The sequence below is a fragment of the Morone saxatilis genome, unplaced genomic scaffold, assembly GCF_004916995.1.
Source record: "Morone saxatilis isolate NCDOM2014 unplaced genomic scaffold, NCSU_SB_2.0 Contig21, whole genome shotgun sequence".
Classification (NCBI taxonomy): domain Eukaryota; kingdom Metazoa; phylum Chordata; class Actinopteri; family Moronidae; genus Morone; species Morone saxatilis.
The window spans coordinates 3,148,241-3,165,083 of record NW_023339774.1 but is presented as its reverse complement, the minus strand read 5'-3'; the positions used below and the strand labels follow the sequence as shown (position 1 = coordinate 3,165,083).

General features: G+C 40.3%; 2 protein-coding genes across 2 annotated transcripts in view; both read right to left on the bottom strand.

Annotated features, from left to right (window-relative positions):
* Nucleotides 1-16,843, bottom strand: part of tcf4 (transcription factor 4) — a 140,086-nt gene that overhangs the window by 58,225 nt on the left and 65,018 nt on the right. The gene's annotated exons all lie outside the window — the stretch shown is intronic.
* LOC118332427 (acyl-CoA-binding protein-like) overlaps nt 15,600-16,843 on the bottom strand; it is a 9,023-nt gene continuing 7,779 nt past the window's right edge. The window contains exons 2-3 of the mRNA XM_035667703.1: nt 16,663-16,798; nt 15,600-15,756 (exon numbers count right to left, since the gene is read on the bottom strand). Of these exons, the coding sequence (XP_035523596.1) occupies nt 15,683-15,756; nt 16,663-16,798 (210 nt within the window). The 3' untranslated portion in view covers nt 15,600-15,682. The remainder of the gene's footprint in view (nt 15,757-16,662; nt 16,799-16,843) is intronic.

Here is a 16,843-nt window from a genome sequence, read left to right as displayed (position 1 = left end):
GGGAGACCTCAGGGAGCTGAAGCCTTGCGCCTCTGGGTTGGACTGGATGACTCTAACCAACTGGTTGGAGAACTGGGACAACTTCTCACGGGTGACGGAACAGTACACCTCAACCCTGCAACATCTTCTCTCTCTGGGTGCCTACCTAAAAAACCCCTGGGCCGCAAACAGCATTCCCAACGTACGTTTTCCCATGGTTAGCCTGGTACAAATTAATGTTTAACGCGCTTACAAATCAGATTGTTTATTAAATCGTTGCTCCTTTTCCCCCCAAGCACCATTTTTTTTTACCACACTATTGGTGAACCACGGTGATTCTGTGGTCTTCCCTGACTCCCCCATTTTGCACGGCTCGGCGATCACGATCCTGCCCCTTTGGCAGTGGAAAAATGGGAGGCTTGCGAACCCTAACCCTGCGAACTGGCAACTCCGTCAAATATGGCATCAGCCGGGTGCTACCCAGTGCTGGGGACTCTCCACTTCTGCATTCATGGCGACGGCAAAATCCAACCTAATCCCACACTACAATTTCTGGGTTCTAAGCTACAAGGCCTTGTCACTGGCGCCCACAACTAAAGCCTTTCCAATTTTTATTTGCAACTAGTTAGTTCCCCATCATGGGCTTCAATGCTTCACTGTAACTTCCATTCCACCTTCGGTATTTAACAGCGGCGCTTCCTTAAATTTTTTTTTTGTAACAAAAAAAAGGGGTCGGCTAGCTGCATTCCTCAATGGCCCCCTGGGTCTTTTGTGGAACCCAACCCAAGGCAAGGAGGACTCGAACATCTAGAGGTTCAAAAAAACAAAATAAAATAATTTCAACACAGGCATAAAACCATCAGACAGGGCTCTGGAAAGGGCCCCCAATTTCATGGGCCAATGTGACAGGGCCGGAAACAAAAGATCTCTTTTCAGGGATCCCTCCCATTACAATTGGAGGTAAACGTTCGGGCCTGGCTCTCCACCAATACAATTGGACCTTACAATCAGCAAACGTTCATTGCTTATAATCTGTCTCCGCCAAATATTCAAAAAAATCAATGCAACACATCAGGGATGGGTTTACAGGGCCAGTAAACCCTATAACTCTCTGGTTCGGTGTGGTTCTCAGATTTTTCTGTGAACTCACACCTGGCCCAACAACAAACCACAGCAAACCGATACCCAAACTGTCTAACAACGAACCGGGCAAAGGCTGACGCCGGGGGCCATACGACACTGGCTCAACCATATCGCTGCACACCCAGAAAGAATGTCACGGACAAAAGGGAGTTGCAGCATTATTGGCCTGGGGCAGCCTCTGGCTGGGGGCTGTACAAATGGGTTGACCTGGGGCCGCTCGCTGTTTCACTGCGCGAGCTCCACCTGCTCGGGAGCGGAGACGGTTTGCTTATCGGCAGCTCTGGGACCTCTACAGGGAGGGAACCTCTGCTGGTAGCAAGAGGGGAGTCTCTCAAGGGCATACGGTGCATTGGCAGGGGCTTGGGACCGCCTGGAACCCACAGGCTCCTGGGGAGGCTTACTGCTAGCTTTCAAGTAACTCTTGCTTACTTGGGGTTCTGTCACAATGGACACATATGACACCCACTCTCCCATCGCTCCTCTCCTCTAAACCAGGGAGTAGCCATGTATGTGGGGACCTGTCCTGCTGGCACTCGTGTCGGTTCCACTGGGGGTCCCTTTCTACACAGGGGTTCTCCCTGACAAACATCGATCCCACCTTCCCAACCCTTCAACACCAACACTCTCACTGAACCCTCTGGTACCCCCTTGCGATTTGGGCCGTTTGGTTTTTAGGGATTGACGTACCCACCATCCTTCAGGGCTTCTTTTAGCTGAACAGCAAATAACAGTTTCTGGTTGGTGAGGCCTAGGAAGGGAGCTTTCCCTGAAAACGCCTTGGGTCATCACCAGGGCGGCGCTATGCCAACTAACACTTAAAAGTCTGTTTTTCTTTGTGCTATTTGCATGTCATTCTCATGGGGTTGGCTGGCACGCCCTTTGGCTGGTAAACTAACTCATTAGCTTACATATGGCTTCACCGTCCTACCCAAATGGACGTCCTCCAGGTAACAAGACTCCAGTTAAAACGCCCGTCCAGGCGTGTGCTACCTCCTGCTAATTTATCTGGATGAACCACTGCCAAATGCGACTTGTATATCCTCTATGTTGGCCTTACGTCCAGGCATCTAATTTTTGGTTTGCTTTTACTATTAATGCGACCGGATAGTGGGTCTGAAATAAATCTTTACATTCTTTGGATCCTTGCGCCCCTCTACAACTACCTGCCTGTATTTAGATCACCTAAGGGGTTCACTTCAAATTAGAGGATTTTTCAGGCGGCCAAATAACAACCCATACCGGGCCACTTAGGGGGGGTCAGTATCGAAACGCGTGTCCTGGATAGGGGCAATACCTTTAAAACACATGAAATACTCAGTGGGGAAAAATTAAGGAATAAAACTAGGGCTGGGGTTGAGTGTGTAACTAAGTACATCATTAACTTCAAAACACTGCCTAAAAGTATTCTTCTTTCTTACTCCACAGAATCACGAAAAACAAAAAAAAAAAACGTCAAGACATTTTGCTTTGATTGGCCCACAGTAGGGGGGTTTGGCTACGGGCCTATGGAGGATATTGCTGGACCTGGCTGCCAGTTTGCCCGTGCATAAAAAGAACTACACCGATTATACAAATATACAAATTAATTCAAATCACACAGAATAAAAAAAAATAACTTTCAACAACTATATAATGATAAAGGCCATAAGGGGATACGAAGAGGAAAGCTGTGCAGGAATGGGATTAGGTGGGCATGCTTATTAATGCTATTCTCCATAACTAATAATACTAGGTAAGTACTAGATGGTAATCATACTCTCTATGTATTACAGGGGTGGTCGGGTATAAGATTTAACTTTATTGCACAACTTTATGTTTTTCTCCCATTTGATTGGGTCTCATTTCTCGGAAACAGAAATCTAACATTCTCGAAACTCTAAGATCATTTGGGCTGCAAAACCAGCTCTTACAGTTCAGGCCCCACACACACCATAGGTTCACTTGCCATAAAGGCCCATATCTCTCCCAAACACTCATCGCTGGGGTCAAAAACTAAATTTCTTTCCAATATGTAAAATAGTCAGCCGTAACTCCAAAATGCATCATCCCGTTTTGGCATTGTGGTGAGCACGCGGAGGGTCAAAATGTTTAGATGGCTTTTGTCACTATGGCAGGAGCGACCAGCATCCCCTCATGTCCACCTCTCAGCCTCTTAGGGGCCCCCCCAGTCCTTCATTCACAATGCGTTACCTGTACTAGTTTTTTTTTTTTTTTCTTTTTTTTTTCCTTTTTGTATTGTGTAGAGAGAGACCCTTGTGTGAGATTTGAGATGTGTTATGTGTGTAAAAGAAAAATCTGTGTATGTGTGAAAAAAAGGAAGAAAAAGAGTTTGTGTAAAAGCGGTGAGTGCTATTCATTCTGGTCTATTGGTGGCCCCTAACAGGAATGTTCTTAATTTAAATTGATTGATATGTGCTATTGTTGTTAATTATCAGCAAGATAAAAAAACATATAATATGCCAAAGTAACAGGAAACCTGTTCTCGGATGCGCATTATCCTTTATGTCAAATAAAGTCGAGGGGGAGTTTTATAAATATATATCGGTAATACTATGTTGCTTTTTAACTTCATGTATAATTGTGATGAAGCTTTCTCCATTTTTTGATGTGGAAAAATTCCCCCACATCCCAATCCCTAAATTCTTTTGTTCCGCTGTCGGTTCCCACACACAACCCCTAGCCTTTGGCTGACACCCAAAAACATTTAGTTTTTTCCTCCCTTTCTTTCACCTTTTTTAAACCCATTTAATCATTGAAAATATATTTTAAGCCACTAAATGATTAAAAACTCTCTCTTCAACTAACAAAGAGGTGAATGGTCACCATGCTGATTGTATAGAGGTATAGTTGTAGGTCACTCACATAGCCTGTTTTTATTTACTCTCGCCTCCCTGATACTGTTGTAATTTATCCCCAATTTAGTTTAAGAATAACATAAAAACAAACTTGAGAATTTACTCTGGTGTGTGCGATGTTACCAAGTGTGAAACTACTATACTTAAATATAACTCGATTAACCACAATATATCAAAAAAATCATTACCCTGGCTGATTTATATCGGCAGTGTAAAGACGACCATCACATTAGAGCTGCCCCATTATATCCCCTGTAACAATAAACATCTTCTGAGAAATTACAAAGGATTAGGGTTGCCCCTCTTAGTATGGTAAAAACTTTCCATTCATAGGAAGGTTCTGACTATATTTAGTCTGAAGTGGAACTTAAATGTTTGGTGTGGATGCCTTGTGGGGGCTCCATTCCGTTTTGTGAAATAACCCTTCCAACTTTTTTCCTGTTATATGTTGAACTAAAGTGAAACAAAAAAAAGTGAACATATTTTCTGTCGATATATTTGTGTCTGTGGACCCAGGTGAACTCTCCTAAAGGATTCCCAATCTATGTATTAATAGAAAATGGATGCTTGACATATGGTTTTGGAGCAAAGAGGTGTTCCTGGACACATACCAAAACGCGCAATTGTATCTGCGACACTTGGAGACATAATTTAATGCTTATAGGTTTAGCAGATTATCGTCGCCAAAAACAGAAATGGAACTACCTATATTTTAATCGACTCTCCTCTTGCGACAATCTCCCAGTGCTGTGTCTGGTATATCTTATTGCCTCCTATCGGCTAAAAGGACCTAATAGCGTTCCCAATGAAATTTCAAATCAGAAATTATGTACATTAAGGAGTTGCAAAGTGTTAATGCATAATATTTTTGTCAACCATCTGCAGGTATTAACGCCTGTAGTATGAGCAAGATTCATGTCTTGCTCCAATAAAGGTTGTGCATGATAGAATATTCAAAGGAGAATGGATGCAAGTTTATTGAAATACGTATAAATTCTGATAACTGTAGCTTCTGTAAATAAGTAGAACATTGTCACCTCGAGTGTCTTTGTGGGTATAAGGTTTGGGGCTTTTTAGAAAGATGGTTAAAAAAAGGTGTCGATTTTCTGGGTAGTGAGTAAAAGAAGATGGTACTTATTCATTGGCACTATGTATACCTCACGTTGGTTGTCAAGAACAATGAGTCGCTACTGATAACATTCTCCACCATAGTGGGGCATGTCTAAACTCACCATGCTTTACGTGTTTACAACTATTTTTCAGCTCTAGTAGGTGTTAAGAGGTTTCAAACAAAACAATCTCACATTTGAAAAATGATATTTCTAACATGTGTATAAGTGAGAGCTCTCAATCCAATCTACAACATATTATAATATGCATTTATATGCAGATATTTTCTTACTATTCCTTAGCTATCATTGTCGTGCGGCGGACATAAAGCCTTGTGTTCTCCTCCTCATCCGTCTATCAGCCAAGGTTCTGACAGATCCGCAGACTTCAACTCTGAAACTGAAGTCTCTTCCCCAAGCGGAGTGATAACATGACTGCTTCCTAAATAAAATGCATCTACTACAACAGCCTAAAAAACAGCACAATCACCAACTCTGCGCACAACACAACAACTATTCGACCAGTAAGCTCTCGCGGGAGGTTGTTTACTAGAAAGCTAGCCTCGAGAAGGGTGACAGATGAGCCTAGAGGGCAGGCCAAGTTACAGGTTTAAGGATTCAAAACCACAACGAGGGGACCTCATACTCTTTGCATGTCACACTCTTAAGTCATGCACGTCCCTATGTATGGTGCTGCTCGTATTCTTTCTGCTGGCACAACACACACCATGCACACTGATACATGATTCTCTCGTAATGACAAATTAATTAGTATAATTGAAAACTGGTAATTCTTTACATGTAGTTATTGAAAATGTGTTACACTATGGTGTTTCAGGGGGATTAGCCGGGGTAAACTGGTATTAAATAGATTTTTCATTTTAGCATATATTCAGACTGATGTGTCTCATATTTCAAAATCTAGCTCATAAGAAACAGAATGAAAATATGGTGGGTTTTCTCAATATTAGAGCAATGCTTCTTACAGTAGTTATATAACACTGTATAAGCGGTTAGCAGGTTTATATAGTAGATCCTGGTGTGCAGTCTGTTGAGACATCAAGGATGATTTTTTTTAATTCCTTCATGTGTGTGGTGGCTAACCATTTACGTAATATGTACTTATATTAATCTTAGATTCTTAAATATGCTGAGCTAAACAGGAGGGGAGGTAAAGGTTAGTTACAGAGCAGTCCTCTCGGGGAGGTAGGGATCAGAGGAAGGCCACAGCGCATCTCCAGTTGCCTTCACAGGCACGAGGTTAGCAGTAGGACAGAAAAGAAAAAAAGAAGTAAATTAAGAAGGAAAAATAAAAGATGGTAATGAAAAGGGCAGAGGAGAAGAGAGAGAGGAAAGGAGAGAAAGTGAAGAGATGTAGGATGGAGGCGAAAAGTGGGAAGGGGTAGTAAAGACAAAGGACTGAAGGAAGATGGAAAAAGATGAAAGGATAGGAACTGGCTGAGGAAGGAAAGGAAGGAGAAGATGACGCTGGGTGAAAGAAAAAGAGGGGAACAGGAGATAAATAAAGGCAAGGACAAAAAGTACGGAGAAAAGATAATGTGAAGGAGGTGAAGAATAAAGGAAGGGAGTAAAGGAGTGAAAAGAGGCGAAAGAGAAGAAGTAAGGTAAGAGTAAACAAGGAAAGAAGAAATGTCATTAAGAAATGAGATGGAGGAAGAAGTGGAGGATGGAAGGAGAAAGGATAAAAAGAGAGGAGAGAGAGACTAATTGACACATTCAATTCGCTTTAACCCACCAGCTTTCATATTCAAGGGTTTGGAGGGGTCAAAATTCAACGTTTGACACAAGTGACAAATGGTCATTCAATACACTTTAAATAAAAATATATAAACATTACATAGAGATAGGCCAGAATCAACAGAAGAATCAATACAACAAAACGACACACAACACACACACAATCCAAACAGGACATCGGTGTTTTCCTTTTAGATCCAAATGTTGGAGGTATTCTGAAAAAACGACTGGTTTGTTTCAACATTTTCTTTTTCTTCATATTTCTTCTGTTGTTCCTTTTTGGATACTCTCTTTCGGGTACACCAACCAACACCACAACCAACACACGCACCACACCCACACTCCATAGAAGGCCAGTTCAACAAACGACAGAGGACTGTGCCATGTGCTGCAAGGGGGGCCAGTGCCACGTTGGGCAAAGCCAGGGGGAACTGTATTCGTGCCAACTTCACAAAACACACACAACACACACACACACAGAGAACATATCAGTATTCCAGGATCGTTGCAGTGTCGACTTCTCCGCCTGCTTTGTGTGGATTCATGTTCGACAGTCTGCGTGTTTTTCTCTACAGAAACTATGTTCAAATGTTTGGATTCTTTACATGCTCATTTTTTGTGTGTAGTGTGTTTTCTGGACACAAATATACCTCTAAAGTGAAGAGCCACCCGTCTTTGTATTTCCAATATGCAAAAGGACTAATTACACATTTTACAAAAATGTGATTACTTCATAGATCGCAGTGTGTTATAAGCACCAGGTCACCAAATGAATAATTCATGTTAACAATTAAAATCATGAGAGAAGAGGCTGTATTTAGTTTTCATCAAAAGCTGAAATAACAGTGGTTATTACTGTGCTCATCATTAGAGTATGACATGTATTTTTGACTACTCACTCAGACATTATCTGGAGGTTGAAGCTGACATACAAACAGCACTTTACAGAGATTATCCTGCTCCAACCTGAACAGAGGCATCTAATCTGTAGAGTTTTATTTTTCCTATGGATTAATGTGCTCCCTCCCTCTTTTTCCCTCTCATTGTCTGCTATCTACTGAGGGTCTCGACAGTTTCAAATTGACTCTACGCTGCAGTTGCTTTAACATCTCAAAAACTTCATTTAAAGCGCTTTTCAAGACAGTCAAAGATGCTCAATGCGCAAAGTTCAAACATGCCCCTTCACATAATCAAAAAATGCATATCAAAATCGCAAGGATTCTAATTGCGATGGACACTATAGACTGGTACCGTTTTTAGCAGGGGCGTAGCACACAATTCTGGATCCTGTGCATAGGCATTCTCTATAGTCCGCCCCCCGCCCGAATCCACGGCTATTAATTTTAGAATCTTTGTGGGCCCTCCTCATATTAGGCTCCTGTATATTCAGTCCCCTTTCTCCCCTGTCCTACACCTCTGGTTGTTAGAATAATAATGACTGTTGCACGATATGGTCAAAAAAATCATATTGACAGATATTATGTTTGCAATATGATTAACGATTAGTGTGAATGATAATTTTAGCAACAAAAACTACTAAAATTATGATGATGTGACTTTTGTTGGGGTTTTCTCACATCTGGAGGACAAGATTTGTAGGGCAGGGCATCTCTGCAGCATTACAGTACTTCATTATAATGCTGTTTGTTACATTTTACATTTATCAAAAAAATTGCAGCTTCTGCAATTTGGATATTGCACCTGGCTATATTGCGATTTTCAGAATATTTCAATTAATTGTGCAGCCCTATAATGCCCTAGTTCAAAAAGGTAGGTTTAGTGTACGTTTTAAAAAGCTTATAACACACAGAATACCTCATTTGATGTGTGTGAAGGATGTGTCAGAGGTGTAGTCACCAAAAACAGCATTTAAATAAAGGTATGGCAGAAAAAAAAGAACTCAAGTAGAAGTAAAGTGCTAATTAAAGTGTGTGATCACAAAATTACCATGAATGAAGATATTTAATACCATCTTGAAGTAAGTAGTGTGTATTGCCTAATCAGTCTATAATATCAACTCTTTATGGAAATCATAGCAAGGCATTAAAGTAGAATTAACTAAAAAAAGTAAATATAACAGAGTAAATGTAAGTACTTTCACACCCCTGCTGTAGTTTTTTCACACCATATACATACTATATAATAACACGAAGAATCTGCACATATTTTGATAATATTTCATATGTTTTGCATACTGGACCAGGACTAACTTCCTAAACTATTTGTGATGTCAAAAATCATGCTGGAAGGCCCCGTCCTTTCAAAATCAGATTGTCAATGAGCACAGAGAAATTTTACTCTTTTAGCAGATGAATGTGAAAACATCATTCTAGTGTCAAACTCATCCCAGCACAGACATCATTCACACAGCACACTGTAGGAACAAGAAGAAACACTGATTAATGAGTGGAGGGGACTTTAAGGACAGAAAACACTAAACAAACCTGATCCTCAACCATGAAATATGGACACGCCACAGTCATGGACATACCAACCACATGTTTACCAGCAAACCATCAGGACATTAGGAGCAGCGCTGCAGATTGACATCATGTTGTTGAATATTGTTATTACAGAAGCTGAAGACAATTACAAGCTGCTGCAGAGTGAAGAGCAGAATATCACTATTAGCTGTGTTCAGGTGCCAAGCCACAGATACTGCTATCTGTCAGTATCATCTGAAAGAAAGACACACACTCACTCTCTCTCTCTCTCACACACACACACACACACACACAGCGATAAGCTTTTAGAGAAGCTCTGACTCTACATTTTCACAGGTGTATGGCAGCATTCCCCAAAGGACTATCTCTGTATCTGTCTCTCACACTAACACACACACTTTACCATGTTCAAGTCAAATAGATTTACTAACTGACTTACATGACTTTACATGAGGAGTCTGAAATACAAAATTTGACGATACTATTTAAAATATACATACGTTAATAATGAATGCTGCTAGAGATTTCAAGTAAATCTGCAAAAGAAAAAGCAAGTTGGTTCACCAAGATTAAAGAGTAGGGGGCACCAATTCTCCAGAGCGCAACAAAATGTCATTAAAAGAACCCCAGTCCAGTCTTAAACGGAGAAAAACAATGCAGAAAACAAGATACATGTTTCATCTATAAATATGAGGATGGTTCCATCATCAAAGTATAATAGAGCCGTGGGAGCGACGAGGAGACTGCCGGAGCAAAACCAGCCGATCAGTCGCATGAGCTAAATGTTTGCTATGTCAAAAATATTCGGAAAAGAGGGTTCCTGTCTCCCTCTAAGCGCATTAACTCTTTTTTGAAAAAAGGCAGAATCCACCTCAAGCAAGGTAAAAACTTTTTTTGCAAAATTGTGGAACTTTTTCTGAATTTTGCCTTTTCCATCCAACTTTTGCAATGCAATACTGCATTCTGCCATCTGCTAACACTTATCAAAGATTGTAACACATATAACTCATTTCAAATCTCTTTGTGTCATTGTGCCATTACACCTGCCCAGGGACTGGATGGCTAAACTGGCACATTTACAGAAATGTTCATAAATGTGCACTGTCCCTGTAACTTTAAACTGTATAAATAAATAAACATGTGGATGACCACAGCTAATGTAGCTTGAGAAGTGAAAAACAGGGGCCCAAAAGGTCTTTGAGCAGGTAATTATTAATCCTTGAAAATCAATACTTCAAGACCAATCTATCAATCTGCCCACCCCAAAGTCTTCCTATTCTCAACTGCTTTTTCTTTCCATCACTCTGTCTCTCTCCATTCATAATTTTTCCCACATCCTTTCTTTCTTCACCTGTCACTCTTTGCTTTTCATCCCACTTTTCTGCAACTTTCTGCATCAGTACAGGTCTCTCTTTCTATTCCTCCTCAACTCCGTTTATCTGTCTCTCTCTCGCTGCCCGTCTTCCTTTCATCTCTCGCCATCTGCCTTCCTCCATCTCCATTTTCCTCTCTCTCTTCCCTCTCTCTGACTCGTCTTGTCTCTCGCTCTCTCTGCATCCCTCACCCCTCCCTCTCGTCTCCCTAAAAACTTGGCAGTGATCCCTGTTGTGTTTTTTTTTTTTTTCACTTCTCGTTTGGGGGATTGCGAATGAATGCGATCCAATCTAGACCTCGGCTAAGAGACATGAATTTTCATTAATTACAACCTTGTCAGCAAAAGCATTATGGGAGCTGAATATGAAAATGCTAATGAGGGGAGCTCATTTGCATATTTTTCTTTGTTGGAATGTCATTAATTATTACGTTTTATGATGATGAATGCAGCTGTCGATGGCTGGCCCTCCATGCCTAATTAGCTATCAGAAAATCCTCCGATCAAAAAAATGGATAGGGATCCCAACTTTACTTTTCATTTTGCACCGCTTTCACTTTCTCTCACTGTGGTTTACTCACCCCTTTTCCTTTTTTCCAGCAATATAAATGTACGTACGTAATGTCTTTAACTTTATTTCAATTTCTTTTTCTCTTTGTCTCTGATTCTGTTTTTGTTTTTCATTTTTGGCCTTCACGTTTTACTGTTTCTCTTCTTTGTCTTAGTCTTTTTTATTCTCCCTATCATTTCTTTTTTCCCCAATCACTTCCTGACTTTTGATACAGGTTGTCTTTGATTGCCAGAGATATAAATATCAGAGGTCAGAGGTCATGTCACACAGTGCCGTCTTTGACCAACGTTTTTGATTGATGACCAATGGATTTCTCTCGCCATTGCCTACTGGTCTACTGTATAGTGATGACAGACATAACTCTAGTAGTCCTAAAGTGCAGTTAGTTGCTGTCCTTCAGTTGTTCAAACCTTGCAGTTCCATCCTTTCTCCATTTCCTTTACCTCTATTTGTTTCTAGGGCTACCTTTACTCCTGAAGTAATAGCTCTGTTAGATCTCTTTCTTTAGCCCTTTTAGCTCTTCAAAGTCGTCTTTTAACCTTACCTTTAGTACTGGCCTCTTGTGATCACGTCCTTTAGTTCTTGCTCCTTTGCGAGTGACCTTTAACACTCTTCTCACTAGCCTGGTCATCGTTTATTTAATACCTTGTGTTAGCTCGCTTTTGTGCCGCGCTTGGCTGTTCTCACCATGGCCGATTTTCCGCTTTCTGAATAGACCTTTTTCATAGCCATTTTTACATGAAATAGTAGAGTAAACACAGGTGTTACCAATGATACTAACAAAGGCTCCATTCCATTTAGTGTAGCAGAGCATTTCCAAGTCCATACTCTGCTTGACCTGAAGGAAGATAACTTTTTATTATCATTGGTGACATCTTTGTTTACCTACTATTTCATGTCATAAAAGTCTATTGATTACAGTTTCCTCTAACCGTAACATTAATTTGGCCACAGCACAGGCTAAAATACAATAAAAATTTTCATGACAACATAGATTGTTTCCAGGCTATTTGATCACTTTAATCAATTTCCAGGTGTTTCCATGACTAGAAAACTAGTCTCAATTTTTTTATGTTTTCCAGGACGTGTGGGAAACCTCTTTAGGTGTAGCTCCTTTAGCCAGGAAAACCTAATCCTTTAGTCCTGTAGCCTCTTTAGTGGATATCTTTGTGTCTAATCCAGCACCTTTTGTTGAAGCTACATTAGCTGTATTTTGTCCTACATTTTTTAGATCTAGTCTTGCTCAGGGTCAATCCCTGACCTTTACCCCTGTCTCTGTTATTTCTAGTTTCTTTAGGACTGGTCTTTTAGTTTTGGTCCTTAATTTCTAACTCAATTAGTCCTTGCCCCAGTAGCCTAGTCTTGGTTCCTTACGCCAAATACTTAATCCCCATCTAATGTAGCCCTAATTAGCCTACTTAGTCTCAGGTCCTTTACTGTTTATTTAGCCTAGCTGGAATGATTTGGTCCTAGCTCCCCTTTGCCCTTCCAATTTTACCCTAATTACTTAAGCTACACTAAGCTCTGGCTCATTTAGCCCAGATCATTTGCTTCTAGCGCTTTCAGTCATAGCACTCTTAGTATCTATTATCTGAAAACATTTGGTCCATCAGTCATAACTTCTGTTGTTCCCACCTATTCATCCCTCATTTTGTAGTTCTAACTTGCTAAGCTTAGTCATTAAGCTACTCAGAACTGCCATAATTCATTAGGCTACACCTTTTAAGTCTGTGTTTTACAAGAAGAATCAGCTTGACAAACAAATCGCACTGTGTTAGCTAGCTAGCTACTGGGGTTGTAATCAAATTCTTGTTTAACAACTAGCAATATAAAAGTTGCAGATACCATATGTGTTTATAATAACACAGTTGGCATTTATTTATCTATGTATCTACAGTATGTAGCTAACACCTGATGACAAAGTCAATTTGATGAACCTTTAGAGATGAACTACTTCTGGTCAGTCCTGTTGAGGCAGAAAAGTTCTAAATTTGAATAGAAAGATCACAGCTACAGTTGCCCACAAGCTGAGGACCTCCAATATGGTTGCCAGAAACTGTGCTACATCACCTTAAAGTTCTGCATTACTATTCTCACCTCTCTCTTTTTGTTGTTCCTACCATTTCTCTGTCTCTATTGTCTAAAAAGAGTAACAATGAAGACTTAACAAATCCCCCCTCCAAAAAAAAAAAAAGCCACTAACGAACACCCCCCTCACTTGGCTTAATGAATGCCAGGCTTAATTAGAGCACCATGATGTCAGAGGCATTAATTATCAGTTGGCTTCGTTTCAGAAAACACACACTGTCTCTCTTTCTGTCTTTCTCTCTTTCTGTCTGTCTCTCCCATGTTCTCTCTCTTGCATCTGTTTTTCTTTTTGTCACCTATTTTTATTTCGCTCCTTTCCATATTTAAACTGATTTCTGTCTCTAATGTGCAACTCAGAGCATTCGTGTAAAATCGTTTCTGATTTACGCCATTTTATGACGCGGTTCTAAATCTGATACATATCTGATTTGTGGCAATGTGACATCAGTTTGAAAAGTCATATTTGAATTCATGGGACTTTTACAAAGCTCTGCCATTTGGGGTCTGGCATTCATGATGATGTTGGCGTTACTAAGGAAAAATTAAGGGCAGTTGATGGAGTTTATCATACATACAAATGTGATCAAAAGGATGTTTATTGCAGCATTAATACATTTTCAAACAATGCGAGTTGTTATGGTGATTAAGTTTGCAATAAATTATCTGTTCACATTATTATAACTATGTCTGTCTGCTGTTTGGTGCTGGGCAGGCAGTATACAGTAGGTCTTACAGAGCTTGTTTCCTGCTTTGACTGGTCCGATGAGAGCCTGGAGACTGAACCAAAACAATGAATGTGCCACAAAACAATTAGCTAAAAGAGGCTAAAAAGACCTACAGAGCAAGTAATACTTGTTTATGGGTTCATCACTACGAATCAGCCCTTTGACATTACACATAGTATTTTAACACAATGTTATAAATATTTTGAGTAGTGCAGCTTTAAAACCTGTCTATACATGAGTATATGTATGCTGAAGAATACAACATTTTTTCTGCCATCCGGGCTTCATCAGTGTAACAGACTCATAAGGATACCTTGTTCAGTGCAACCTGTTTCATTTAACCCATTTTCCTGGAAGCCAGCATTTATGTTACTGTACACGGCTCAAACAGAGGGGGGATAGAGCTTTTGCAGTTGCTGCTCCACCTCTGTGGAACCAGCTCCCCCTGGATATTAGATCTGCCCCCTCCATTTCTGCCTTCAAATCCAGGCTAAAAACCCACTTTTGAGCTCCTGGACTTCCTTGTTCACTAACCCTGTATCCTGCTCATCCATGTATTTCTGTGTTGTGTGCCCAATATTGAAGGTTTCTTTATTCATGTTTTATAGAATTATTGATCTATTGGTCCAATATGTTTTTCTGTATTATTCGCCTTTTGTAGTTATTCCACTGTACAGCACTTTGGTCAGTTTATACTGTGTTTAAATGTGCTTTATAAATTTTACTTACTTACTAACTATGACAGGATGCACACAAATGGATCAGGGGTTGGGCTTCAGCTCAACCTGAGATAACCCTGAAATCTTTCCATTCACACTGTCAATTTGCAAATGAATGCAGTGGAAGGGGGAACTATACGCTCACTTTATACACAGTAGTACAAGATTCCTTGAGTACCTGATTAGATGGGAGGGATGGGAATCAAGAACTGGTTCCAAATTGTCTGATCCCTCGGAAATGTGTGACTCTGAATCAGTTCCTTTTATTGATGCCGGCATGTTTTTCTGACAGTTGCAAAACAATAGTGTAAAACTTGTCTATGCTGCTGGAAACTTTCAACAAGAAGGAAGAAATGGTCCAGAGCCTGGCTGCATTTCACAAAGAAAGATGTAATGTCTATAAAATAATAATTTCAACTAATGGAAATAACATATTTCTACACTACATGAGCTTAAACTTTGGGAAGGCCATGTATTTAACACTGCGTACAAGTTCTACTGCTTGCAACTGAGCAGCACGTCTGTTACTGAGGGTAAACATACATTTATAACATTAGCATTAGCATTGTTTTTCTTTGACTAAGAAAACCTAAATGAAAACAAATGCTGCGCAAATATTAGGGATGGAGTTCGAGAACCGGTTCCAAATTAAATAGCAGTTTAACAGCGATGCTTTGTCACATCAGAGTTACATGAAGGCCTTGTTTCTACACTGATCACACTCAGAGACAATACAACTGTTGCACTGGTGCTCAAAACCTGTGTAGGCCTACTTTTTTCCCCACACAGAAAATTGATCAAGAATCAATGGGGAATTGATAAAGAATTGGATCAATAAGCAGAATCAATAATGGCATTGGTATCAATAAAGTCTCCCTTGTGAAGGAAAAGACTTTAAGGACAGAACCATCTACATGACTCAACGTGTACCTTTCTGCTTCTCCCAGGCGTCCCATTTAGCTTTCCCAGTGAAGTCAAACATCCCTGGACGATCTTCAGACAGAGGAAAGACAGTCAGATGTCAGTGAACAGGTTTAAGGAAATCAAACAAGTTAGCAGAAACGTTCTGCACTGAAGGTGTAATGCATGTGAGGTGGGAAAAGGAGTCAGGTTGGCACGTCACTAGAGGAAGAGGCTCCCTAAGTGGGTGCCAGGCCGAAGGGTGCTGCAAGATTCTGAATAATGTTCAATTCAATTTGTCGCCAATTATAACAGAGTTATTCTCAGCACTTTTCAAATAGAGCAGGTCTAGACCAGAACTCTTTTGAAAGAAAGAAAGAAAGAGATGTACAGCAACAACAGTAGCAATGTTCACCACAAACAAAGGAGGAACCATGAACTAACTGTTTATATTTTAATGTTTGTATCAAAATGGAAGGAATAAGCATTTAGCCATATTTAAAACTTATTAAACAATCCAATCCAATGATGAACAGCATTCTGATGAAGAACTGTAATGCTGCAGAGATGCTCTGGCCTACAAATCTTGTTCTCCAGATTGAAGAAGTATGTTTGTTTGATACAGACCCCAACAAATCTCACATGCAAAAACAATCACTCCCACGCTAATTATGAATCATATCAAAAGATCTGTCAAAATAATCGCTATCTGATGTTTTCACCACATCATGCAGCCCTACTTTGCAGCAGACACTTTTTAAAGGTGCACACTATCAGAGCAAGTGAAGGTTTTTGTGTACAGAGGTCAGAGAAATATTCCCTATGGACTGAAACCATTGACAGCTGAGCAAAACTACTGAAATCACAGCTTGAACAAAATGACTATGAAAGGGTGCTTTGGTTTCCAAAACAGTCTAATAACCATTTCTCTAGACTCATGTCAATCTACAGCGACAGCATATATGACAGCCGTGACAGTGTTTGCGGCAGGAGTCTCACCTGTGTTGACATCGCCCACAGAGGCCTGCTTGAACAGGGAGTAGACCTGCAGCATCTCCTCATCTGCCGGCTTCGCCTTCAGCTGCTTCACCTCAGCTGCTGCTGTGTCAAATTTAGCCTGCAGAAGAGAGGACAGCTTCAGAACAATACTGATCACATTACTATATATATATATATATAT